General features: G+C 56.9%; 1 protein-coding gene across 1 annotated transcript; it reads right to left on the reverse strand.

Annotated features, from left to right (window-relative positions):
- Nucleotides 1–2,337: 2,337 nt before the first annotated feature.
- COL9A2 (collagen type IX alpha 2 chain) lies at nt 2,338–24,223 on the reverse strand. Its single transcript, XM_053964343.1, has 32 exons — nt 24,078–24,223; nt 21,917–21,991; nt 18,575–18,610; nt 18,419–18,481; nt 17,379–17,432; nt 16,299–16,334; nt 16,122–16,145; nt 15,922–15,975; nt 15,670–15,723; nt 15,456–15,503; nt 15,267–15,323; nt 14,029–14,082; nt 12,903–12,956; nt 12,265–12,318; nt 12,078–12,131; nt 11,947–12,000; nt 11,742–11,795; nt 11,477–11,530; nt 11,270–11,323; nt 10,962–11,006; nt 10,447–10,500; nt 10,114–10,167; nt 9,975–10,028; nt 8,695–8,766; nt 8,577–8,612; nt 8,388–8,432; nt 8,252–8,284; nt 7,318–7,464; nt 6,832–6,886; nt 5,707–5,895; nt 5,505–5,582; nt 2,338–3,052 (listed from the first exon to the last, which is right to left on the reverse strand). Exons 1-32 carry the CDS (start codon nt 24,147–24,149, stop codon nt 2,847–2,849), a joined length of 2,073 nt encoding a protein of 690 aa, XP_053820318.1. The 5' UTR covers nt 24,150–24,223; the 3' UTR covers nt 2,338–2,846.
- Nucleotides 24,224–25,322: the final 1,099 nt, after the last annotated feature.

The raw sequence follows: 25,322 nt of genomic DNA on the forward strand, positions 1-25,322 counted from the left end.
GGCTGGGAACATCATTCCCAGTGTTTTGATGGAGTTTGGGATTAATTTATCCCAGCTCCTACAACATTCCAGCAGAACAATCCACTTTAAAAACAAATCCCTCTTTTTTTTTGGAGGCAAAAAAAAAAAAAAATCAAACAATAATCCAAGAATAAAAATCAGGAATTTTATGGCACCTCCAGTAACGAACTCCGTCCTCAGAAGCTCATTTACATATTCAAGCCCTTGTTTAATATTCTAATTAGCAGTTAATCAGCTATCGAGCGAGAACAAACGGTGATTAGCTCATCTTCACCTCCTCCAGGTGATTTGGGCTCATCAGCTCCGGGAAACTTTCCTGGTATTCCTGAATTATTCATGGCCACGGGAATGTCCCGGGGTGGGATTTCAGGATGCTCCCGGTGGATAACCGAGGGGGACACGGTGCCTTTTGGGGAAAAGGGTGCTTTGGATGGGATTTGGGGAAAAAATTCCTCCCTGGGAGGGTGGGAAGGGGCTGGGACGGATTTCCCAGGGGAGCTGTGGCTGCCACATCCCTGGAAGTGTCCAAGGCCAGGTTGGAACAGCCTGGGATAGTGGAAGGTGTCTCTGCCCATTTCATTTAATTATTCCAGGCTATCATTTATCCCGATTCTCCCTTTCCTCTTTTTTTCCCACAGCTTTCCTAGGAGCAGGGAAGCTCCTGCGGGAGGTGTTAAGTCTGGAGGAGGAACTGGTGCAATCCCAAAGGGATTCCTCGATTCCCTTTCCCTTCTCCCCTTTTGCCTTTCCCGTCCCACCGAAGGCAGGCAGGGCGCTGGACTCCTCCCCGCCGTATTCCCGGGGATTCTGTGGCTGCAGGAGCAGATTCTTAAAGCCCTTGGAATAATTTGGAAAGATCCCACCTGGTTTTGCTTGGGAAAGAAGCCCTGCCTGGCCGTGCTTTGGATGTCTGGGAGCAGGGATCAGCTGAGGTGACAAGGACTGGGCTGGCTCCCAGGAGAATCCACGAGGCACGAGCAGGTGGGAGAGAGAGAGACGCAGGAGCTCCAGACAGCTGCTTCCCGGAATTTTAATTAATTCCCGAGCTTTTTAGTCTTCCCAGACGCCGGCTTTGCCAGGCTCTGGATTCCCGGCGCCTCCCGGGATGGATCGGGAAGGTCAGAGCTGCTCCTTGCCAAGGCGGAGCTCCCTCACCGCTGCCCTCGGCGATTTTTGGGAAGCTGTGCTGGCTCTGGAAGCAGCGGGATCCGCTGGAGCAGCGTCCCTGGATGTGCTGGATCCCATCCCCTCCCATCCCATCCCATCCCATCCCATCCCATCCCATCCCATCCCATCCCATCCCATCCCATCCCATCCCATCCCATCCGTGCCTGGGATGTGCTGAGTGCGGGTCTGAGGAGCTCCAGAGGATTCCTGGATCCTCCTGGATGCCCAGGATGCTCCACAGGCACAGCAGAGCTTTTCCTGGTCTGTCCTGGGAAGTGGCTTTTCCCTGCTCTGATCCCTCCTGGAAATGGCTTTTCCCTGCTCCAGGATCAAAACTCAGCCCTGATCCCACCTGGAAGTGGCTTTTTCCTGCTCCAGGACCTGAATTCAGCTCCTGATCCCTCCTGGAAATGACTTTTCCCTGCTCCAGGATCAAAACTCAGCCCTGATCCCTCCTGGAAGTGGCTTTTCCCTGCTCTGATCCCTCCTGGAAGTGGCTTTTCCCTGCTCTGATCCCTCCTGGAAGTGGCTTTTCCCTGCTCCAGGACCAAAACGCAGCTCCCAGCCCCTTCCAGCCCTTCCATGTCCATCCCAAAAGTGGGAAAGAGTCAAAGGAAGGGAATTCTCCCCTTTTCCCCCCGCTCAGCCCGGTCCCGGGGGATGCTGCAGCCCCTTCAGAAGGAAAGCCGAGTTTATTGGGAATATCCCAGGCTGGAAGAGCGAATTCCACGGGCTGGCAGCTCCCTCTCGTGGGGAGAAAAAGCCAGGAAGAGCTGGGATGTGCCCCAGATGTGCGGCACAGCTGGAGCGGAGGGGTTGGAAAATGGGAATTCAGCGGGAATTCAGCGGGAATCCCAGGGAAAAAGATCGGGATGGATCTCCCCGGAAAGCGAGGCTCAGCCAGGGCCGCTCCTTCCCCTCTCCCCACAGGGATTTTTGGGATTCAGGACAGGGTTGGATGTTTTCCAGCTGTTCCTTCTCCAAATTTGGGTTTCAATCTCTGTGGAATGGCATCCAAGCTGCTTCCTTACGGGATGTAGGAGTTCATCCCTCTTCCCAACTTCATCCCAGTCCCCAACTTCAACCCTCAAAATTCTCCACCCCACCACGGCCTTGCTTTGATCCAAAGAAATCCACGCATCATTCCAGTTCTTAAGAATCCAGCTTGGTTTTATTGTCCAGTTTTTCCAAAAGTTGGTGTTTTCCTCATCACAATTATAAAATATCCCTATTTTTATCCCTATTTTACAAAGATTTACAGCTCTGGGAGCGACCAAGTTGGAGCTGGGAATCCTCTCAAATAACCAAACCACGAGTTGGGTTGAGGGGGCTTTAAAAATTCCAGTTTAAAAAAAGGGAAGGCTAAAAAGGGAATTCCCACCAGCTCCTTCAAACATCACAGGGAATTATAAAATTTACTCCAATTTTTTTTTTTTTTTTTTTTTTTTTGGGGGGGAAGGGGCGCGGGGAGCGGATTCGAACGCCCACGGACGGAAACAGCGCTCGGGGCGTCGCCAACACCCTTTATCCCCCAAAAAAAAACCAACCTTTCAGGGCCGGCTTTTTCCCCGCGCCCGCCGTCATTCCAGCACTCCCAAGAACTGGGAAACCCTGGAAGCTGCTCCCTGTGGGATTGCAGCGTCGGGAGCGGGGATCGCTCAGTACGGGGGGCCCTTGACGGCGCCCGGCTCCGGCAGGCGCGCGGCCGCGTACGCCGAGGCGCCCAGGCACGCGGCCGGCTCGCAGAACCCCGCTAGCCCCGGTGGCCCCGGCGATCCCGGCCTGCCCGGCGAGCCCGGCGTGCCCGGCGCGCCCCGCTCGCCCGCCTTGCCATCCACAGCGTGCCCAGGGATGCCCGGGAGACCTGCGAGGGGAGTTTTGCGGCGGTTGGCGGTGCCGAGCGTCAACGCCAGGAGTCGGGATTTGTTGACCGAGAAATCCGGGTTTTCCCGGAGAAATAGGGGTTTATTCCCCGAGAAATCCGGATTTTTCCCGAGAAATAGGGGATTTTTCCCAAGAAATCCAGATTTTTCCCAAGAAATAGGGGATTTTTCCCAAGAAATAGGGGGTTTTTCCTGAGAAATTGGGGATTTTTCCTGACAAATCAGTATTTTTCCCAAGAAATAGGGGATTTTCCCAAGAAATCAGTATTTTTCCCGAGAAATCGGGATTTTTCCCAAGAAATAGGGAATTTTCCCGAGAAATCAAGATTTTTCCCGGGAAATAGGGGATTTTCGCAAAAAAATAGGGATTTTTCCCAAGAAATCCGGATTTTTCCCAAGAAATCAGTATTTTTCCCGAGAAATCGGGATTTTTCCCAAGAAATAGGGGTTTTTCCCGAGAAATCCGGATTTTTCCCAAGAAATAGGGAATTTTCCCGAGAAATCAGTATTTTTCCCAAGAAATAGGGGATTTTCCTGAGAAATCATGATTTTTCCCAGGAAATAGGGATTTATTCCCCGAGAAATCCAGATTTGCCCGGAGAAATAGGGAATTTTCCTGCAAAATTGGGATTTTTCCTGGGAAATAGGGATTTATTCCCAAGAAATCCAAATTTTCCCGAAAAAATCAGGATTTTTCCCGAGAAATAGGGATTTTTCCTGAGAAACCAGGATTTTTCCCGAGAAATCGCTATTTTTCCTGGGAAATAGGGATTTTTCCCAAGAAACGAGGATTTTCCCTGAGAATTCGGGATTTTTCTGGAGAAATCGGGATTTTTCCTGGGAAATCAGGATTTTCCCCAAGAATTAGGGATTTTCCCCTAGAAATCGGGATTTCTTCCTGAGAAATTGGGATTTTTCCCGATAAATAGGGCTTTTCCCCAAAAAATTGGGCTTTTCCCCAAGAAATAGGGATTTATTCCCTGAGAAATAGGGATTTTTTCCCTGAGAAATAGGGATTGGGGTGTTTGGGAATGTTGCTGGTGAGGTTTGGGGGTTCGGGCAGAGCAATTTCAGAGAGAGGGAAAGAGGCGGCAGAGATGAGGAAGAAGGAAGGGAAGGATGGTCCAGGTGGGATGAACCTGGGAAAATTTACAGGATGAACCCTGGGCAGGTTTTGTGGGATGAAGCTGAGGTTTTGTGGGATGAGCTTGTGCAGGTTTTGCGGGATAAACCTGGGAAAACTGACAGGATGAACCTGGGCAGGTTTTGTGGGATAAACCTGGAAAAATTGACAGGATGAACCCTGGGCAGGTTTTGTGGGATGAAGCTGAGGTTTTGTGGGATGAGCTTGGGCAGGTTTTGTGGGATGAATTTGGGAAAACTGACAGGATGAACCTGGGCAGGTTTTGTGGGATGAATTTGGGAAAACTGACAGGATGAACCTGGGCAGGTTTTGTGGGATGAGCTTGGGCAGGTTTTGCGGGATGAACCTGGAAAAATTTACAGGATGAACCTGGGCAGGTTTTGTGGGATGAATCTGGGAAAATTTACAAGATTAACCTGGGCAGGTTTTGTGGGATAAATTTGGGAAAATTTACAGGATGAACCCTGGGCAGGTTTTGTGGGATAAATCTGGGAAAATTTACAAGAATAACCTGGGCAGGTTTTGTGGGATGAGCTTGGGCAGGTTTTGCGGGATGAACCTGGAAAAATTTACAGGATGAACCCTGGGCAGGTTTTGCGGGATAAAACTGGAAAAATTTACAGGATGAACCCTGGGCAGGTTTTGCGGGATAAACCTGGAAAAATTTACAGGATGAACCTGGGCAGGTTTTGCGGGATGAACCTGGAAAAATTTACAGGATGAACCCTGGGCAGGTTTTGCGGGATAAACCTGGAAAAATTTACAGGATGAACCCTGGGCAGGTTTTGTGGGATAAACCTGGAAAAATTTACAGGATGAACCCTGGGCAGGTTTTGTGGGATGAAGCTGAGGTTTTGTGGGATGAGCTTGGGCAGGTTTTGTGGGATGAACCTGGGAAAATTGACAGGATGAACCTGGGCAGGTTTTGCGGGATAAACCTGGAAAAATTTACAGGATGAACCCTGGGCAGGTTTTGTGGGATGAACCTGGGTAAATTTACAGGATGAACCCTGGGCAGGTTTTGTGGGATGAACCTGGGTAAATTTACAGGATGAACCCTGGGTAGGTTTTGTGGGATGAATCTGGGAAAATTTACGGGATGAACCCTGGGCAGGTTTTGTGGGATGAACCTGGGAAAATTTACAGGATGAACCTGGGCAGGTTTTGTGGGATGAACCTGTGCAGGTTTTGTGGGATGGATCAGACGGTCCCCGGCCCGCGCTGGGCTCATCACCCCGAGGTGACAAAGGCCACGTGGCCGTGTCAGGGCAGGGGACACCTGGTCTCACCTGGGATCCCTGGAGGACCTGGCATTCCCGGGTGGCCACGGCCGACCTCTCCTCGCTCGCCCTTCTCTCCTCTCTTCCCTGCGGGTGTGAAAAGGAGGGAAGGAATCCATGGAAAGGCTGGACGGGCCGTCAGGGACGGGGACAAGCGCGGCAGTGCCACCCCAGCGGGGTTTGCGCCTGGCACCGCGCCACCAGCACCCACCTTTGGCTCCGACGTTCCCGATCTGCCCGGCAGCTCCCAGGATTCCGGGGACACCGCGGGCTCCCATGGGGCCGTGGGGGCCCTGCTCACCGGGGGGCCCTGGGGGGCCGGGGGGGCCGGGGGGTCCCATGGCCCCGACCCCGCCCAGGGCGGCTCTCTTGGCGCTCACGGCCACCTCTGCCAGCTGCTCTGTGGGGCAGAGAGGGGCCGGGATGGGATCCACGGGGTCCACGGGGTGGGATCCACGGGATCCATGGGGTGGGATCCATGGGGTGGGATCCATGGGATCCATGGGGTGGGATCCACGGGATCCATGGGGTGGGTTCCATATGAAGGGATCCATGGGGTGGGATCCATGGGGTGGGATCCATGGGGTGGATCCATGGGATCCCTACAAAGGGATCCGTAGGATCCATGGGGTGGTGTCCATGGGATGGGATCCACAGGATGGAAACCGAAACCATGGGATCCATGGGGTGGGATCCATGGGGTGGGATCCATGGGGTGGGATCCATTGGATGGAATCCACAGGATGGAAACCATGGGATCCATAGGGTGGGATCTATGGGAAGGGATCCACGGGGTGGGATCCATGGGGTGGGATCCATAGGAAGGGATCCATGGGGTGGGATCCATGGGGTGGGATCCGTGGGATGGGATCCACAGGATCCATGGGATGGAATCCACAGGATGGAAACCATGGGATCCATGGGGTAGGATCCATGGGGTGGGATCCACGGGATGGGATCCACAGGATCCATGGGATGGAATCCACAGGATGGAAACCATGGGATCCATAGGGTGGGATCTATGGGAAGGGATCCATGGGGTGGGATCCATGGGGTAGGATCCATATAAAAGGATCCATGGGGTGGGATCCATGGGATGGAATCCACAGGATGGAAACCATGGGATCCATGGGGTGGGACCCATGGGATGGGATCCATGAGATCCATGGGGTGGGATCTATGGCATCCATGGGGTAGGATCCATATGAAGGGATCCACGGGGTGGGATCCATGGGATGGGAACCATGGGATCCACAGGGTGGGATCCATGGGGTGGGATCCATGGGGTGGGATCCATGGGATCCATGGGATGTGGTGGCCCCTGCCCCAGCCTCACCTTGCAGCATCTTCAGCACCACGTCCACGATGTGCTGGTCGCCAGCGTCCCGGCCCTGCCAGGAAGGGAATTCCGCTCCTTCTGTCCCCTCCCAGAGCCCCTCCCAGCCCAAATCCCAATCCCGATCCCCTCCCTGCATCCCAGGTCACCTTCCCACCCTGCTCTTCCCCGCTCTGTCCCAGTCCAAGTGCTCCACGCTCAGCTCGCTCCGTGCTCGTGGCATTCCAGTCCAAAATGAGTTTTTTAGGGAAAAATCCCAACCCGCAAATCCCTGCTGCCGGCTGGTTTATACAGGGACGGTTTTTGGATGCCGCGCACAGCGGGAAAGACGGAATTCCTCCCCCGGGAAGGCGGGATCCCTGCTCCTGAGTGGAGCAGCGGCGCGTTCCCAGAGGAGCTGGGTGGGAAGGAGAGGCAATTCCTGCCGAGCTGGAGCAGCCGAGGGCACGGGGAGGGTGAGGAGGGATGCGGGATCGGGATACTCACGGCTGTGCCCCGCGGGCCCGGCATTCCCGGCACTCCGCGCTCCCCCACCAGCCCCCGTGGGCCGGGCGGGCCGGGATAGCCCCGAATTCCCGGTGCTCCTGCGTCCCCCGAGGGGCCGGGAAAGCCGAGGTCTCCCTGGATGCCGTGCTGGAGGAGGGATGGAGAGGGGCAGGAGGGGCTCAGGCTGTGCTGAGCACGGGGGCTGCACCCCGAGAGCCCAAAATCTCCCAAAAACCACAGGCAGGGCTGGATCCCAAATGGGGCTGGGGCTGAACCCAGGGCTGGATCCCAAAAATTGGGGCTGGGGCTGAACCCAGGGCTCAATCCCAAAAATTGGGGCTGGGGCTGAACCCAGGGTTGGATCCCAAAAATTGGGGTTGGATCCCAAAAATTGGGGCTGGGGCTGAGCCCAGGGCTCAATCCCAAAAATTGGGGTTGGATCCCAAATGGGCCTGGGGCTGAATCCAGGGCTGGATCCCAAAAATTGGGGCTGGGGCTGAATCCAGGCTCGGATCCCAAAAATTGGGGTTGGATCCCAAAAATTGGGGTTGGATCCCAAATGGGCCTGGGGCTGAATCCAGGGCTGGATCCCAAAAATTGGGGCTGGGGCTGAACTCAGGGTTGGATCCCAAAAATTGGGGCTGGATCCCAAAAATTGGGGCTGGGGCTGAATCCAGGGTTGGATCCCAAAAATTGGGGCTGGGTCTGAATCCAGGGCTGGATCCCAAACTGGGGCTGGGGCTGAATCTGGTGCTGAGCCCAGAACTGAGTCTGAATGCAGGGTTTAACCCCAAAAAGAGGAGCTGAGCCTCAATCCAGGGCTGATCGTGGTCACTGGCTCCCATCTCCAGGGAAAATATTCCCTCAGCACCTCAGCCAGGAGGATCCCACAAATCCCCCCAAGTTGTGGGGGGTCCCAAACCCCATCTCTCACCTGTCCCTTGGGTCCTGGCTCTCCTGACTCCCCCTGGGGACAGAGGACACGGGAAAGGCGATGAGGAGACAGCAGGAATTTAGGGCTGGAGCTGGGATTTAACGCCAGGCAGGAGGAATCCTCTGGAAGCACTCACCTTCTCTCCCTTGAGCCCTGCCAGGCCGTGGACACCGGGATCTCCCTAAAAGAAAGGCAAGGAGAGATGGGAACATTCCCAAATGAGGGGAGAATTCATGGAGAAGGTGCCTAGAGCCAGTGTTTGTTAAACCCAGCTCTGTTAAACCCAGCTCTGTTGAACCCCTGCCACAGCCTGGGATGTACTCACAATGCTGCCTTTGGGGCCGGTTTTCCCTGGAGAGCCCTGTGGAAAAGGAAAAAGTGGGATCAGCCCAGCTCAGAGCAGTGTCCCCAAGAAGCCACCTTGCTGTCCCCAGGGCTGTCACCTTGTCTCCTTTGACTCCAGGCAAGCCTTGGGGTCCTGGGATGCCTGGTGGGCCCTGCTCACCCTTTGGCCCCTGGAAATCCAAGGAATATGGGGAAATGAGTGAGAGGAGACAATGGAAAGAGTTTTCCCCATCAGGGAATTGTCCCCAAGGCAGCTCCCCATCCTCCAGCTGATCCCAACCTTCCCTAAATCCCAGCTCTGAGGGGACACAGGGCACAAAACCGTGGAGAAGCCGTGGCAAGAGCAGTGATCTTCCAGGGATGGATTCCTGTCCCCAGGAAAAGCACCACAAATCAGGTTTTTGGCTGTTTTTTCCCAGTGAAGGAAAGCTCTGGAGAGGGGCTGGGCTCTCCTGGGACAGGAGGAAATTCCTGTCCCAGCTGGGGTTCCCATTAATCCCTGAGCAGCAGGATGTCCCTAATCCCTCAGCAGCAGGACGGGCATGGGACTGACCCCGGATCAAAGGGGGAGGTCTGGCTGTGTCCTGCTGATCCCAAATCCAGGCTTGGAATCCCCCAGCCCGGGGCTGAGCGTCCCTCGTGTGCCAGCCTGGATCTGGGGACAACTCAGAGCATTCCCTGTGTCCCCACCCTGGCTTTGGGGACAACTCAGAGCATGTCCTGTGTCCCAGAGTAGATTTGGGGACAACTCATCATCTTTGGGGACAACTCAGAGCATTCCCTGTGTCTCACCCTGATTTTGGGGACAATTTAGAGCATCTCCTAATGCTAGTTTGGGGACAACTCAGAGCATTCCCTGTGTCCCCACCCTGGCTTTGGGGACAATTTAGAGCATCTCCTGTGTCCCAGAGTGGCTCTGGGGACAACTCAGAGCATGTCCTGTGTCCCAGCACAGCTTTGGGGAGAACTCACCAGATTTAGGGACAGCTCAGAGCATCCCTCATGTCCCAGCCCGGCTTTGGGGACAACTCAGAGCATTCTCTGTGTCCCACCCTGGCTTTGGGGACAATTTAGAGCATGTTCCGTGTCCCAGAGTGGATTTGGGGACAATTCATCGGCTTTGAGGAGAATTTACCAGATTTAGGGACAACTCAGAGCATGTCCTGTGTCCCAGCTTGGATTTGGGGACAACTCAGAGCATGTCCCGTGTCCCAGCACAGCTTTGGGGAGAACTCACCAGATTTAGGGACAGCTCAGAGCATCCCCCATGCCCCAGCCCGGCTTTGGGGACAACTCCCCGGCTTTGGGGACAGCTCCCCGGCTTTGGGGACAACTCCCCGGCTTTGGGGACAACTCCCCGGCTTTGGGGACAACTCACCGCTCTGCCCTGCTCGCCGGGGGGCCCCACGAGGCCACGCTCGCCCCTGTCACCCTGCGGACAGCCGGGAGAGGAGCGCGGTCAGGGCCAGCCCCCTCCCCTGGCACGGCCACCTCCCCCCGCGGTGTCCCCAGCTCACCTTCGGCCCGGGGACACCCTGCGGGCCCTGCTCGCCCCGAGGTCCGGGCTCGCCCTAAGAACGGGAAAGAAAAGCCCACGGAAGAAGGGATTCAGCGGCGTGCTGCGCTCCTTGTCCTCCCCCGAGGGAGGGGTGGCCCTGTCCTTGTCGCCACCGCGGGGAGCGGCGGTGCCGGGAGGAGCGGGGTGGGGATGAAGTGCCCGATTCCGCTTTTAGCTTGCGGGAAACGGGGGGAAAAAAGGGGAAAAAAAAAAAAAAAAAAAAAAAAGAGAGAGAGAGAGATCAGCCCCGAGGCTGTCCCCGGGAGGGACACGGCGACATCTCGGTACTTACAAGCTGCCCCGGGGCACCGGTGACACCGGGGTGGCCCCGAGGACCCGCTTCACCCTGTGAAGGGAGAGGGAGGTCAGAGGGGACAGGGGGGGACAGCGGGGACAGGGGGGGACAACAGGGACAGGGGGGGACAGCAGGGACAGTGGGGATAGGGAGGGACAGTGGGGATGGGGGGGACAGTGGGGATAGGGAGGGACAACAGGGACAGGTGGGGACAGCAGGGACAGTGGGGATAGGGGGGGACAACAGGGACAGGTGGGGACAGCAGGGACAGTGGGGATAGGGGGGGACAACAGGGACAGGTGGGGACAGCAGGGACAGTGGGGATAGGGAGGGGGCAGCGGGGACAGCGGGGACAGCAGGGACAGTGGGGATAGGGAGGGGACAGCGGGGACAGGGAGGGGACAGCAGGGACAGCAAGGACAGTGGGGATAGGGTGGGACAGGGAAGGACAGCTGGGACAGGGAGGGGACAAGAGCAGCGGGGGGGGGGGATGCTCCAGAGGTGTCACCCACCTTGTCACCCGGGCCACCTTTGCTTCCCGGCTGGCCCGGCAATCCCTGAGGAAACAAAGCTGGGATCAAGCCCTGGGCACAGCTCAGTGTCCCCTCAGGGTGCTGGCAGAGGGGTGTCACCCCTCAGGGCACAGCTCAGTGTCCCCTCAGGGTGCTGGCACGGGGTGTCACCCCTCAGGGCACAGCTCAGTGTCCCCTCAGGGTGCTGGCACGGGGTGTCACCCCTCAGGGCACAGCTCAGTGTCCCCTCAGGGTGCTGGCACGGGGTGTCACCCCTCAGGGGACAGGCTGGGGGGTCCTGCACTCACAGCTTGTCCCCGGTGTCCCGGCGTTCCCGGGCGTCCCGCCTGTCCTGTGCCACCCTGCGAGGGACAGAGGGGGTGTCACCAGGAGCGGGGTGCCCACAGGTGGGCAGGGGGCTCCTGCCCGAGGGGGGGACGCTGCCCTGGAGCCCGTGGCCAGGACGCTGTTCCCTTTGCCATTCCCGCTGTTGCCAGCGGGTGGCATTCCCTCACCTTCACTCCTGGGATACCTGGGGTGCCATCCTTGCCGTCGATGCCCGGGAGACCCTGAAAAGGGGGAAGGGTCACCCACGGGACACCTCGAAGGGACTCGAAGGCTCACGGTGGGGACAAAAAAAACCAACCAAACAAACAAACAAAAAAAAAAAAAAGTGGGGAGGGGAAAGGAACATTCCAGGTGTGTGCTGGAGGGGACAAGGACACGTGGTGGTGGCACAGCCAGGGACAAGGGGCTCTGCCCAGGCAGGGCTGTACTCACATTCTCCCCCTTGGGGCCGACGTCACCCTGGGGTCCCCTGATGCCACGGCCACCCTGGGGCAGGAGGGGACAAGTGTCAGTGTCCTGCTGGCGCAGGGCGCAGAGCTGGGAGCTGGAGATGCACACATCCCCTTCCGTGTGGGAACGGTGCCAAGCTGGGGAAAAGGGGACACTGCCACTGGGTGGGGGGGGGGGGGTCACCTACCAGCTCCCCCTTGTCACCAGGGTCCCCAGGCGGTCCCTTGGGGCCTTCCCTGCCCTGGAGGAGAGAGGAAAAGCAGGATTGAGCAGGGCACGGCGGGATCCCAGAGCGCCCAGGGCTGAGGGGGCACCCACCGGCCGCCCGGCGGCTCCGACGCTCCCGACCATGCCCTTGTAGCCAGCAGGGCCCTGGAAAAAAGAGCGTGGAAAGGTCAGTTCCCACCCCAAAGCCATCCCGGCACCCCAGCGCGGCAGGGACGCTGCTGGGGACGGGCTGGGTGGGACGTGGAGCCCCCAGGCAGGGGATGCCACCCGCACTCACCGTCTCCCCCTTGGGTCCTGCCATGCCAGGATAGCCCCTGAGGCCCTGAGGTCCCTGCAGGGAAGGAAACCACAGCCAATTTAGCTGGGAAAAAAAAAAAAAACAAAAAAAAAAAAACCAGGAGCAGCCCAGGGCGATGCAGCAATTACAGCAAAACCCAAAATCCACCAGCCTTGCCAAACACGAGGAATTCCAGGCCCTCCTAATTCCAGAGCCCCCCCACCAGGTGCTTTTCCAGCTGTCAATTCCATAACTCCAGAGGGCCCAAACTGCAGCCACTTCCCTGGGCCAGAGCTCTTGGCTTCAAAGCAGTTTTGCCCTTTCCTGGCCTGGAGGGCTCAGCCCGGTAATTGCTTTTCATCTTCAAAGTGCTCCGAGAATTCCTGTGGCTTTAATTCCCCCCACCCCGGGGCAAGGGGGACTGAGGGGACAGCGGGGATTTATCCCAAATTATCCCTGGGAACAGCCCTGGAGCTCTCCAGAGGGAGAGGTGGTGGCATCCATGGCTGGGACAGGGATGGGATGGAGCGGGGACAGGCCGGTGTCACCTCCCTGGTGTCTGGGGACAAGGACAAAGAGGCCACCCCCAGTTCCTGCAGCACGTGGGGGACAGAGGAAGAGAGGAGTAAAGGATTTACCGGAGGGCCCGGGATTCCTTGTTCTCCAGAGGCACCAACGTCCCCCTTGGGGCCCTGGGAATGGAGAGAAAAGGGAATGTTGGAGGGAGAGGGGACACGAAGCAGCCTGGGGACAGCACAGCCCCACCTGGCACCTGGCAGGGACGGGGACAGGTGGCCCTGCCCAGGAGCCGCCCTGGTCTCCCAGTCCCGCCATTTCCGTTTTCCTCTTTCCTCCCTTCTTCCTTTCCCTTCCCAAAACTCCTTCCCTGGATCCAGCCCCACAGGGGCGGCCACGCCTGGATCCTGCCGCGATCCTGCCGGGATCCAGCTGGGATCCAGCTGGGATCCTGCTGGAATATGGCTGAGATCCTGCTGAGATCCTGCTGGGATCCTGCTGGAATATGGCTGAGATCCTGCTGGGATCCTGAAGGGATCCTGCTGGAATATGGCTGAGATCCTGCTGAGATCCTGCTGGGATCCTGCTGGGATCCTGAAGGGATCCTGAAGGGATCTGGCTGGGATCCTGCTGGGATCCAGCTGGGATCCTGCTGGAATATGGCTGAGATCCTGCTGAGATCCTGCTGAGATCCTGCTGGGATCCTGCTGGGATCCTGAAGGGATCTGGCTGGGATCCTGCTGGGATCCAGCTGGGATCCTGCTGGAATATGGCTGAGATCCTGCTGGGATCCTGAAGGGATCCAGCTGGGATCCTGCTGGAATATGGCTGAGATCCTGCTGGGATCCTGAAGGGATCCTGCTGGGATCTGGCTGTGATCCTGAAGGGATCTGGCTGGGATCTGGCTGAGATCCTGCTGAGATCTGGCTGGGATCCTCCTGGGATCCTGAAGGGATCCGGCTGGGATCTGGCTGGGATCCTGCTGGAATACGGCTGAGATTCTGCTAGGATCCTGCTGGGATCTGGCTGTGATCCTGAAGGGATCTGGCTGGGATCTGGCTGGGATCTGGCTGGGATCTGGCTGGGATCCTGCTGGAATACATCTGAGATCCTGCTGAGATCCTGCTGGGATCTGGCTGTGATCCTGAAGGGATCTGGCTGGGATCCTGCTGGGATCTGGCTGTGATCCTGAAGGGATCTGGCTGGGATCCAGCTGGGATCCATCTGGGATCCTGCTGGAACACTCACCGCCTCTCCCGGCTTGCCGGGCTCTCCGAGGGCGCCGGGGCGGCCTCTGTGTCCCTGCGGGGGGAGAGGAAATCCGTGAGGAAAATCCCCGGCACGGCTGCAGGGTGGTGGCACCATCCCGGGGGCCGCGTCCCACAGAGCCACCCTGCCACCACATCCCACCCTGGGGTGCCCGATGGGGACCTGGTGGGGCTCAGAATCCCACTGGGAACATGGAATGGGCTCAGAATCCCACGGGGAACATGGAATGGGCTCAGAATCCCACGGGGAACATGGAATGGGCTCAGAATCCCACTGGGAACATTGAGGGGCTCAAAATCCCACTGGGGACATGGAAGGGGCTCAGAATCCCAATAGGGACGTTTGAGGGGCTCAGAATCCAAATGGGAACACTGCGGGGCTCAAAATCCCACTGGGGACATGGAATGGGCTCAGAATCCCAATAGGGACATTTGAGGGGCTCAGAATTCCAATGGGGGGGGGGCTCAGAATCCCAAAGGGAACACTGTGGGGCTCAAAATCCCACTGGGGACATTTGAGGGGCTCAGAATCCCAATGGGGACTCGGAAGGGCTTCAGAATCCCAATAGGGACATTTGAGGGGCTCAAAATCCCACTGAGGACATTGGGTGGTTCAGAATCCCACAGGTGACATGGAATGGGCTCAAAATCCCACTGGGGACATTTTGAGGGAGGTTCAGAATCCCACAGGTGACATGGAATGGGCTCAAAATCCCACTGGGGACATTTTGAGGGAGGTTCAGAATCCCACAGGTGACATCAATGGGGTCAAAATCCCACTGGGGACATTTTGAGGGAGGTTCAGAATCCCACAGGTGACATCAATGGGGTCAAAATCCCACTGGGGACATTTTGAGGGAGGTTCAGAATCCCACAGGTGACATCAATGGGGTCAGAATCCCACTGGGGACATTTTGAGGGAGGTTCAGAATCCCAGTGGGAACACTGATGGGCTCAAAATCCCACTGAGGACATTTTGAGGGAGGTTCAGAATCCCACAGGTGACACCCTGAGCTGGGGTTGGGGCTTTGGTACAGGGTGCCACCCCCAGGAGAGGGGCTGGAGACCCTCAGGGACCTTTCCCACAGCACCTTTTCCTCCAGACCTCCCTGTCCTGGTGCTCCAGAGATCCCAGAGAAGGATCCTTCACTCCACCACATCCTGGAGGTGACAATTCCCGTTTTTCCCCACCCCATGGCAGCTCCAGGACTTGCTTACCTTCAGTCCCTGCAGTCCCTGGGGGCCTTTGGGACCTGGGGGGCAGCTGGTGGGGCACTGGGAGGAGAGGAAGGACAAGGATGAGTTGGGAATGACCTGGAGGCAACTGGGAAGAGAGGGAGGGAGGGGTCGTGGGACACGGGGGGACACCCTGGTGACAGCAGGGGACAAGGTCATGGCAGCTCTCACCAGGAAATCAGCGCTGCCTTCCAGGCCTTGGAGGTGTCCCGGGAGCCCCTGCAGGGAAGGAAACCATCAACATTCCAGGATTTTCCGCCGGGATGGTTTTTACAGGAGCAGGAAACAAGGAATGGGGGTGGGAGGTGAGAGCCAGAGCCCGAATTCCAGCCCAAATCCCTGGGATGAGCTTCTCCCTCCTGGAGGGGGGTTGGGAGATACTCACGGGTTTCCCTGGAGGACCGGGGGGACCCCTCGGGCCGTCGGGGCCGGGGTTGCCCTAGGAAAGAAGGAGGATTTGGGATGAGGAGGGGAGGTGGAGAGCCAGGACGTCCCAGCAGGAATGGGGACGTGCCCGGGGTGATGGCACCAGGGGAACCTTTGTTTTAGGGTCATCCCTGGCTATCCCAGGAGGGCACAGAAGCTGCTCCTGGTGGAGGGAGGGGAGGTTCTTCCCTGTCCCCTCCTGGCTCCTCACCTTGGCTCCCAGCACTCCGATCTCCCCGGGAAGTCCAACCTGGCCGGGAAGCCCCTAAAGGGAGAAGGGAGAGAAATTCATGGAATGAGAGAGGCCCCACCCTGATTCCTCCCCTCTGGGGGTGCTGAGGTTTGAGCTCCTCGTGCACAATTCCAAGCAGGATCCCAGGCCACCCCTCCCAGCCCCAGGGTGCCACTTACAGGGGGTCCTGGCAGTGATGGGCCCTGTGGCAAAAAAGAAAATGGCAATTGCTTCAAATTCCCCAAATCCTCCAGAATTCCTGCTCCAAGGAGGGCGATTCCCACCCCACCACCAAGGATGGAGCAGGGGGGACTCGGGGGGTGCCCACCCCACCCATGGGAGCAGCAGATACTCACAGGGAGCCCTGGTGGCCCTGGGAGTCCGGGCTGGCCCTGCCGGGACACAAGAGGAGAGTCAGGAGCTGGAAAGGGAGGATCTGCTCCGGCAGCTGCTCCAATTCCCCCTCCCTGGATGCAGCCTCAGGGCCAAAAACTCCATCAGGCAGATCCTGCATCCATGGATCCCATGGATCCCTGGGGATGGCCCCAGGCTGGGGCTGGGGGGGGGGAAGGGGGAGCCTGGGAAGGTGAGTACTTGGAAAGGTGGGAATTTGGGGAGGTGGGAAGTTGGAAATTGGGAAGGTGGGATGCTTGGAAAGGTGGAAATATGGCAAGGTAGGAATTTGGGAAGGTGGGAGCCTGGGAAGGAGAAAATGTGGGAAGGTGGGAATTTAGGAAGGTGGGAATTTGGGAAGGTGGGAGCTTGGGAATGTGGGAAAATGGGAAGGTGGGAATTTGGGAAGGTGGGAATTCAGGAAGGTGGGAATTCAGGAAGGTGGGAGCCTGGGAAGGAGAAAACGTGGGAAGGTGGGAATTTAGGAAGGTGTGAATTTAGGAAGGTAGGAATTTAGGAAGTGGGAATTTGGGAAGGAGGAAACTTGGGAAGGAGGGAATTTAGGAAGGTGGGAATTCGGGAAGGTGGGAATTTAGGAAGGTGGGAATTCGGGAAGGAGGAAACTTGGGAAGGAGGGAATTTAGGAAGGTGGGAATTCGGGAAGGTGGGAATTTAGGAAGGTGAGAATTTAGGAAGGTGGAAATTCAGGAAGGTGGGAATTTGGGAAGGAGGAAATTTGGGAAGGAGGGAATTTAGGAAGGTGGGAATTTAGGAAGTGGGAATTTGGTAAGGCGGGAGCTTAGGAAGGTAGGAATTTGGGAAGGTGGGAGCCTGGGAAGGAGAAAACGTGGGAAGGAGGGAATTTGGGAAGGTGGGATCCTGGGAAGGAGGGAATTCGGGAAGGTGGGAATTCGGGAAGGTGGGAATTCGGGAAGGTGGGATCCTGGGAAGGAGGGAATTCGGGAAGGTGGGAATTTGGGAAGGTGGGAATTCGGGAAGGTGGGAATTCGGGAAGGAGGGAGCCGGGGCTGCCCCTCACTCACTTTGACTCCTGGCCTGCCAATGGCTCCTGGCTCCCCTTTGGCTCCCGTCAGGCCCTGCAAGGGAAGAGACCCAGCGAGTTATTCCCATTCCTCCTGCTCTCCACCCGTCCCTGATCCCGCTTTTATCCCCGGCACGGGGCAGGGACTCACCCAGACCTCGCCAGGCACCCATCACACACCCCTGAGACCCCACCCAGGGCACCGGGGACAGGCCCCGGGGTGGCGGCCCCGTCCCCTTCCTGCCACCACCTCTGCCAGGCTGTGCCAAGGAGGGGACGGTGGCAAAGTCACCGCTGCCACCTCATGGGTGCCAAGGAAGTGCGGGACACGGAATTGCTTCCGATTTATTCCGGAGGAAACAACAGGAGCTCTGCTGGGATTCCAGAGGTGGGAAGGGGTGGAAGAAGCAATTCCAAGCTCTTCTGGGATTCCCAAGGTGGAAAAGGGTGGCAGAAGCTCTTTTGGGATTCCCAAGGTGGGAAGGAGTGGCAGAAGCTCTTTTGGGATTCCCAAAGTGGGAAGGAATGGCAGAAGCTCTTTTGGGATTCCAGAGATGGGAAGGAGTGGCAGAAGCTCTTTTGGGATTCCCAAGGTGGGAAGGAGTGGCAGAAGCTCTTTTGGGATTCCCAAAGTGGGAAGGAGTGGCAGAAGCTCTTTTGGGATTCCCAAAGTGGGAAGGAATGGCAGAAGCTCTTTTGGGATTCCAGAGATGGGAAGGAGTGGCAGAAGCTCTTTTGGGATTCCCAAAGTGGGAAGGAGTGGCAGAAGCTCCTTTGGGATTCCAAGGTGGGAGGGGGTGGCAGAAGCTCTTTTGGGATTCCAGAGATGGGCAGGAGTGGCAGAAGCTCTTCCTGAGCTCTGCTGGGATCCCAAAGGTGGAAAAGGGTGGCAAAAGCTCTTCCCGAGCTCCTTTGGGATTCCCGAGGTGCTTTCAGCTCCTGCCCAAAGGGATTTGGGCACGTTTTTGTGTGGGGCCGACCCTGGGGACAGGAGCAGTTTGCTGTGACCCCACACACGAGGGGACAGGGGGCAGCTCTCACATCAATGCCCGCCTTCCCTGGGCGTCCATCCGGACCAGGGGCTCCAGGCTCGCCCTTGACACCCTGGAAAAATGAAAAATCGGGATCAGGCTGGAACGAGGCCCCCGTGGAAGGAGCGGGATCACCGCCAGGCTGAGGGATGGGGTGGGTACTCACCGGGGAGCCGGCAGATCCTACAGGGCCTTTGTCACCCTGGGGAAAGGGGAGGAGGTGGGAAAGGGACCGGGCACCCCACAGAGCCCATCCCGGGGATCCCGATCCCACAGAGCCCATCCCGGGGATCCCGATCCCACAGAGCCCATCCCTGTCCCACAGAGCCCATCCCGGGGATCCCGATCCCACAGAGCCCATCCCTGTCCCACAGAGCCCATCCCGGGGATCCCAATCCCACAGAGCCCATCCCTGTCCCACAGAGCCCATCCCGGGGATCCCGATCCCACAGAGCCCATCCCGGGGATCCCGATCCCACAGAGCCCATCCCTGTCCCACAGAGCCCATTCTGGGGATCCCGATCCCACAGAGCCCATCCCTGTCCCACAGAGCCCATCCCGGGGATCCCGATCCCACAGAGCCCATTCTGGGGATCCCGATCCCACAGAGCTCATCCCAAATATCCCGATCCCACAGAGCCCATCCAGGGATCCCGATCCCACAAAGCTCATCCCGGGATCCCGATCCCTGTCCCGCTCCTCAGACAGGAGGGAGCTGCTGGATCCCAAAGGCAGGAATGGATGGGGCCGGGGTTGGGAAAAGAGGGTTGTGCTGGAGTTTTCTGAGGATTTTTTGGGGTTTGTCAGGGTTTATTGGGGTTTTGTGAGAGTTTTTTGGGGTTTGTCAGGGGTTTATTGGGGTTTGTGAAGCGGGGTTTTCTGAGGGTTGAGCTGGAGCTTTGTGAGGGTTTTATTGGGGTTTTCTGAGGATTTTTTGGGGTTTGTCAGGGGTTTATTGGGGTTTTGTGAGGGTTTTACTGGGGTTTTGTTAGGGTTTTTTGGGGTTTGTCAGGGGTTTATTGGGGTTTTGTGAGGGTTTTATTGGGCTTTTGTGAGGGTTGAGTTGGGGTTTTGTGAGGGGGAATTGGTGAAGGTTGTACTAGGGTTTTTTGGGGTTTCTGAGGGGGTTTTTGAGAGGGTTCTACTGGGGTTTTGTGAGGGTTTTACTGGGGTTTGTGAAGTGGGGTTTTGTGAGGGTTTGATGGGGTTTTCTGAGGGTTTGATGGGGTTTTCTGAGGGGCTTTTGTGAGGGTTTTACTGGGATTTTGTGAGGGTTTTACTGGGGTTTGTGAAGTGGGGTTTTGTGAGGGTTTGATGGGGTTTTCTGAGGGGGTTTTTGTGAGGGTTCTACTGGGGTTTTGTGAGGGTTTTACTGGGGTTTGTGAAGTGGGGTTTTGTGAGGGTTTGATGGGGTTTTCTGAGGGTTTGATGGGGTTTTCTGAGGGGCTTTTGTGAGGGTTTTACTGGGATTTTGTGAGGGTTGTGCTGGGGTTTTGTGAGGGTTTGACGGGGTTTTCTGAGGGGGTTTTTGTGAGGGTTTTTCTGGGATTTTGTGAGGGTTTTACTGGGGTTTGTGAAGTGGGGTTTTGTGAGGGTTTGATGGGGTTTTCTGAGGGTTTGATGGGGTTTTCTGAGGGGCTTTTGTGAGGGTTTTACTGGGATTTTGTGAGGGTTTTACTGGGGTTTGTGAAGTGGGGTTTTGTGAGGGTTTGATGGGGTTTTCTGAGGGGGTTTTTGTGAGGGTTCTACTGGGGTTTTGTGAGGGTTTTACTGGGGTTTGTGAAGTGGGGTTTTGTGAGGGTTTGATGGGGTTTTCTGAGGGTTTGATGGGGTTTTCTGAGGGGCTTTTGTGAGGGTTTTACTGGGATTTTGTGAGGGTTGTGCTGGGGTTTTGTGAGGGTTTGACGGGGTTTTCTGAGGGGGTTTTTGTGAGGGTTTTTCTGGGATTTTGTGAGGGTTTTACTGGGGTTTGTGAAGTGGGGTTTTGTGAGGGTTTGATGGGGTTTTCTGAGGGGGTTTTTGTGAGGGTTCTACTGGGGTTTTGTGAGGGTTTTACTGGGGTTTGTGAGGGTTTGACAGGGTTTTGTGAGGGATTGATGGGGTTTTGTGAGTGTTTGACGGGGTTTTCTGAGGGGGTTTTTGTGAGGGTTCTACTGGGGTTTTGTGAGGGTTTTACTGGGGTTTGTGAAGTGGGGTTTTGTGAGGGTTGTGCTGGGGTTTTGTGAGGGTTTTCTGAGGGGGTTTTCTGAGGGGGCTTTTGTGAGGGTTTTACTGGGGTTTGTGAGGGTTTGACGGGGTTTTCTGAGGGATTGATGGGGTTTTGTGAGGGTTTGACGGGGTTTTCTGAGGGGGTTTTTGTGAGGGTTTTACTGGGGTTTGTGAGGGTTGTGCTGGGGTTTTTGAAGTGGGATTTTGTGAGGGTTGTGCTGGGGTTTTGTGAGGGTTTTCTGAGGGGGTTTTCTGAGGGGGCTTTTGTGAGGGTTTTACTGGGGTTTGTGAGGGTTTGACGGGGTTTTCTGAGGGATTGATGGGGTTTTGTGAGGGTTTTACTGGGATTTTGTGAGGGTTTGGCGGGGTTTTCTGAGGGGGTTTTTGTGAGGGTTTTACTGGGATTTTGTGAGGGTTTTACTGGGGTTTGTGAAGTGGGGTTTTGTGAGGGTTTGTTGGGGTTTTCTGTGGGTTTGATGGGGTTTTCTGAGGGGGCTTTTGTGAAGGTTTTACTGGGGTTTGTGAGGGTTGTGCTGGGGTTTGTGAAGTGGGATTTTGTGAGGGTTTTTCTGGGATTTTGTGAGGGTTTGATGGGGTTTTGTGAGGGTTTGATGGGGTTTTCTGAGGGGGCTTCTGTGCAGGTTTTCCTGGGATTTTGTGAGGGTTTTGCTGGGGTTTTGTGAGGGTTTGACGGGGTTTTCTGAGGGGGCTTTTGTGAGGGTTTTTCTGGGATTTTGTGAGGGTTTTGCGAGGGTTGTTCTGGGTTTTCTGAAGCGCTGTGGCTGCTCTGGGTATAAATAACACTAAAATAACACCACATCCTGGAGAAAGGGCACTTTCTGCTGCCTCACAGGGCTCCCCTCTGTCCGGGCCCTCATCCCACAACCCGTGGAGGATCCAGAGCCACAATCCCCCACCACATCCCTCTGCAGGAACCCCACTGGGATGTCTCTGTCCCCCACCTCACCCAGGTCCCCCCTTCACTGGGCACCTCTGGGGTGCTCCCTGCCCCAACCCTTTGGAGCATCCCCCACCTCACCCCAACCTCCCCGCCCTGCATTCCCCCCCCCAAAAAAAAAAAAAAAAAAAACAATCCCACCCCGAACTCCCGGGCTGCGGATGGAGCCGGATTTGGGGCAGCAGCTGCCACCAGCAGAGCTGGGGCTGCTCTGTCTGCCCTAAATCAGGAGTGGGAACGGCACGGAGAGGCACCCCCGGCCCTGTGCCACTCACAATGTCCCTTTTGTGCTGCGTGTCCCCTCCCTCCCTCCCTGCCTGCCTCCCCTGGCCCATCACTCACGTCGATGCCATCGGCTCCCGGCACTCCTGGGGGACCGGGGGGCCCTGCTGGGCCAGGCTCTCCTGGTGGCCCTCGCTATGGGGGAAAAAGGGATGGGATCCACGTCAGGAAGGAGCCCGAGATGTGTGGGGAATGTGGCTTAGACCCCCGGAGGGGTCAGAGCTCTGCCCCTCCTGTGGATCCCCCAGCAAGGGCATGGATGGGGAAATCCAGGATTTCTCACGCTGGCGCCTCCAGCTCCTCGCTCCCTGCCCAGTTTTTATCTCATTTCTCCCATCTCCTGCCCTGGTGTCCATGGGGAACAGAGCAGGGTCTCCGTGGGGTGATGGCAGCATTTTTACCCCATTTCTGCTCCCAGTGTCCGAGGATCTCCTGCCCTGATAGAGCAGGATCTCCACGGGATGACATTTTTACCCCATTTCTGCTCCCAATGTCCGAGGATCTCCTGCCCTGATGGAGCAGAATCTCCATGGAATGACATTTTTACCCCATTTCTGCTCCCAGTGTCCGAGGATCTCCTGCCCTGATGGAGAAGGATCTCCACGGAATGACATTTTCACCCCATTTTTGCTCCCTCTTTCCCTGGTATCCAAGGATCTCCTGCCCTGATGGAGCAGGATCTCCACGGAATGACATTTTCACCCCATTTTTGCTCCTCCTTTCCCTGGTGTCCAAGGATCTCCCACAGAGCAGAATCTCCATGGAATGACATTTTCACCCCATTTCTACTCCCCCTTTCCCTGGTGTCCGAGGATCTCCTGCCCTGATGGAGCAGGATCTCCATGGGATGACATTTTTACCCCATTTCTGCTCCCCCTTCCCCTGCCACTCCCAGAGCTCCTGCCCCCACAGAGCAGGCTGTCCATGGGGTGACGGCAGCGCTTCCAAAGCCCCCTTTTATCATCCCGGGATTTCTGATTTAGGTGCCCCAAAACCCCAGGATGAGGTGGGGACCCCCAGCCCCTCTGTGTGAGCTCTCCCTGGGCCAGGCTGGCTCTGCTCCCGGGCTCTGGACAAAAGCTCCATTCAGGGAAGCTCCCAGAGCCCGGTGCTGGCTTTGAGGTTTGCACAGGACTCGGCAAAGAAACCTCTGTTATCCTACCAGGGAGTTCAGGGGGAAAAGATTCCAGCCCTGCAGACTGAAGCCCTGGTGTTCCTGGAAATGGGAAGCAGACGGTGGCTGGGCTGCACTCCTGCAGCTCCTCCAGCCTCCCAGGCTGGATTAATTAAAAAAAAATTATAAATATAAGGAATAAACGTAGGAATAAATGTAAATCTACAGGGGTGAGAGGTGCTGCTGGTTCGTGCACACAACAGGAGAGCCCCGGCTCCACCTTGGGTCAATCCCTGAGCCCGGCAGGGAGCGAGTCCCCATCCCTGGGATCTCCCTGAATGGCACCTTTGTCCTGCCCAAGGAACGAATTCCAAAGGGTTCCTTGTTCCCGAAATTCCCACATCCCCCTTGCTCCTGCCCTGCAAGCCCACGGGGATCCCAGGGAGGGGGGGGAATTTTAGGAAGGAGTTGTCCCCCGGTTTCCAACAGGCAGCTCAGGAACCACATGGAAAAATTTCCCAAAACCTCTAAAATCTGATTTTTTTTAAAATTTTTTTTTTGCAGCTGTAAGGCAAGGAGAGTTTTCCCAGGTGGAATGCCACTGCTTGCCCCTCTCCAGGGCTCACCTTCCCTTTTTCCAGATCCATTTTCTCCTGCCCCTGGGTGAGTCTGGGGATTCCAGGGGGACCCCCCCCGACAGCCCCCAGGAGTCCTGGGACCACCCCGGGAGAGTCAGAGCCCCCCCCCCCCCCCAGCCCTGCTCAGTCCGGATCCCAGGAAAGCAGGAGCAAATTTCCCAGAAAATCCAGAGGGAAAGACAGAGCCCCCCACCACTGCTGCTCCAGGGGGAAAAAATCAAACTAAACTCGTTTAGCCAACAATCCCCGAATTTCCAAGTCCGCACTTCCCGCGCGGAGAAATCTCCCGCGGGTCGAGGCTGTGGCTGTTCCCACCCTCCCAGGGGGGGCATTCCTGGGAAAAAAAAAAAAAACAAGGGGAAAGTGCTGGGGGGATAAACCCAAAGTGCTCAGCACTGCGAGGGAGCGGCGATGGGGAATGTCCCCTGTGCGTCCCCGCTCCATCCCGGGAATCGAGCGCGGCACTTACGAGCTGGGCCAGGCAGAGGCAGGAGGCTTGGAGCAGGAGGCAGAGCTGCGACACGAGGGTGGCACGGGCCATGGCGAGCCGGGCTGGCACCGAGCGCGGCTGGCACCGAGCGCGGCTGGCACCGAGCGCGGCTGGCACCGAGCGCCGGCCGCCCCGACTCGCAGCGCTCCGGGACACCGGGAGAGCCGGGGAAAGAGGAGGAGGAGGAGGAGGAGGAGGAGGAGGAGGAGGAGGAGGAGGAGGAGGAGGAAGGGGCTCATTAATATGGAGCAGAGGGATGAGGGCAGGTCTCCGCCCCGCTCAGGTGAGCCCGTGGCTAGGATGGGCGGGGTGGTGACAGAGGGTTTGGCATGACGGGGACAGAGTTTGGCACGATGGGGACAGAGTTTGGCACAACGGGGACAGGGTTTGGCACGATGGGGACAGAGTCTGGCACGAGGGTGACAGGATTTGGCACGATGGGGACAGGATTTGGCACAATGGTGACAGAGTTTGGCACAATGGTGACAGAGCTTGGCACAATGATGACAGGGTTTGGCACGATGGGGACAGAGCTTGGCACAATGGTGGCAGATTTTGGCACAATGGGAACAGTTTGGCACGATGGGAACAGAGTTTGGCACGATGGTGACAGGATTTGGCACTATGGGGACAGATTTTGGCACGATGGGAACAGTTTGGCACAATGGGGACAGAGTTTGGCACGATGGGGACAGAGTTTGGCACAATGGGAACAGTTTGGCACAATGGGGACAGAGTTTGGCACGATGGGGACAGAGTTTGGCACAATGGGAACAGTTTGGCACAATGGGGACAGAGTTTGGCACGATGGGGACAGAGTTTGGCACGATGGTGACAGGATTTGGCACTATGGGGACAGATTTTGGCACGATGGGAACAGTTTGGCACAATGGGGACAGAGTTTGGCACGATGGGGACAGAGTTTGGCACAATGGGGACAGAGTTTGGCACGATGGGGACAGAGTTTGGCACAATGGGGACAGAGTTTGGCACAATGGGGACAGAGTTTGGCACGATGGGGACAGAGTTTGGCACAGACAAGGGGCTGGGATGGGACAGGCATGAGCTCGGGAGCTGCTGCCATTCCCGTTCCCATCCCTGTTCCCATCCCCGTTCCCATTCCCGTTCCCATTCCCATTCCCATTCCCGTTCCCGTTCCCGTTCCATTCCCATTTCCATTCCCGTTCCCATCCCCGTTCCCATTCCCATTCCCATTCCCATTCC

This window comes from Vidua chalybeata, chromosome 25, assembly GCF_026979565.1.
Source record: "Vidua chalybeata isolate OUT-0048 chromosome 25, bVidCha1 merged haplotype, whole genome shotgun sequence".
Classification (NCBI taxonomy): domain Eukaryota; kingdom Metazoa; phylum Chordata; class Aves; order Passeriformes; family Viduidae; genus Vidua; species Vidua chalybeata.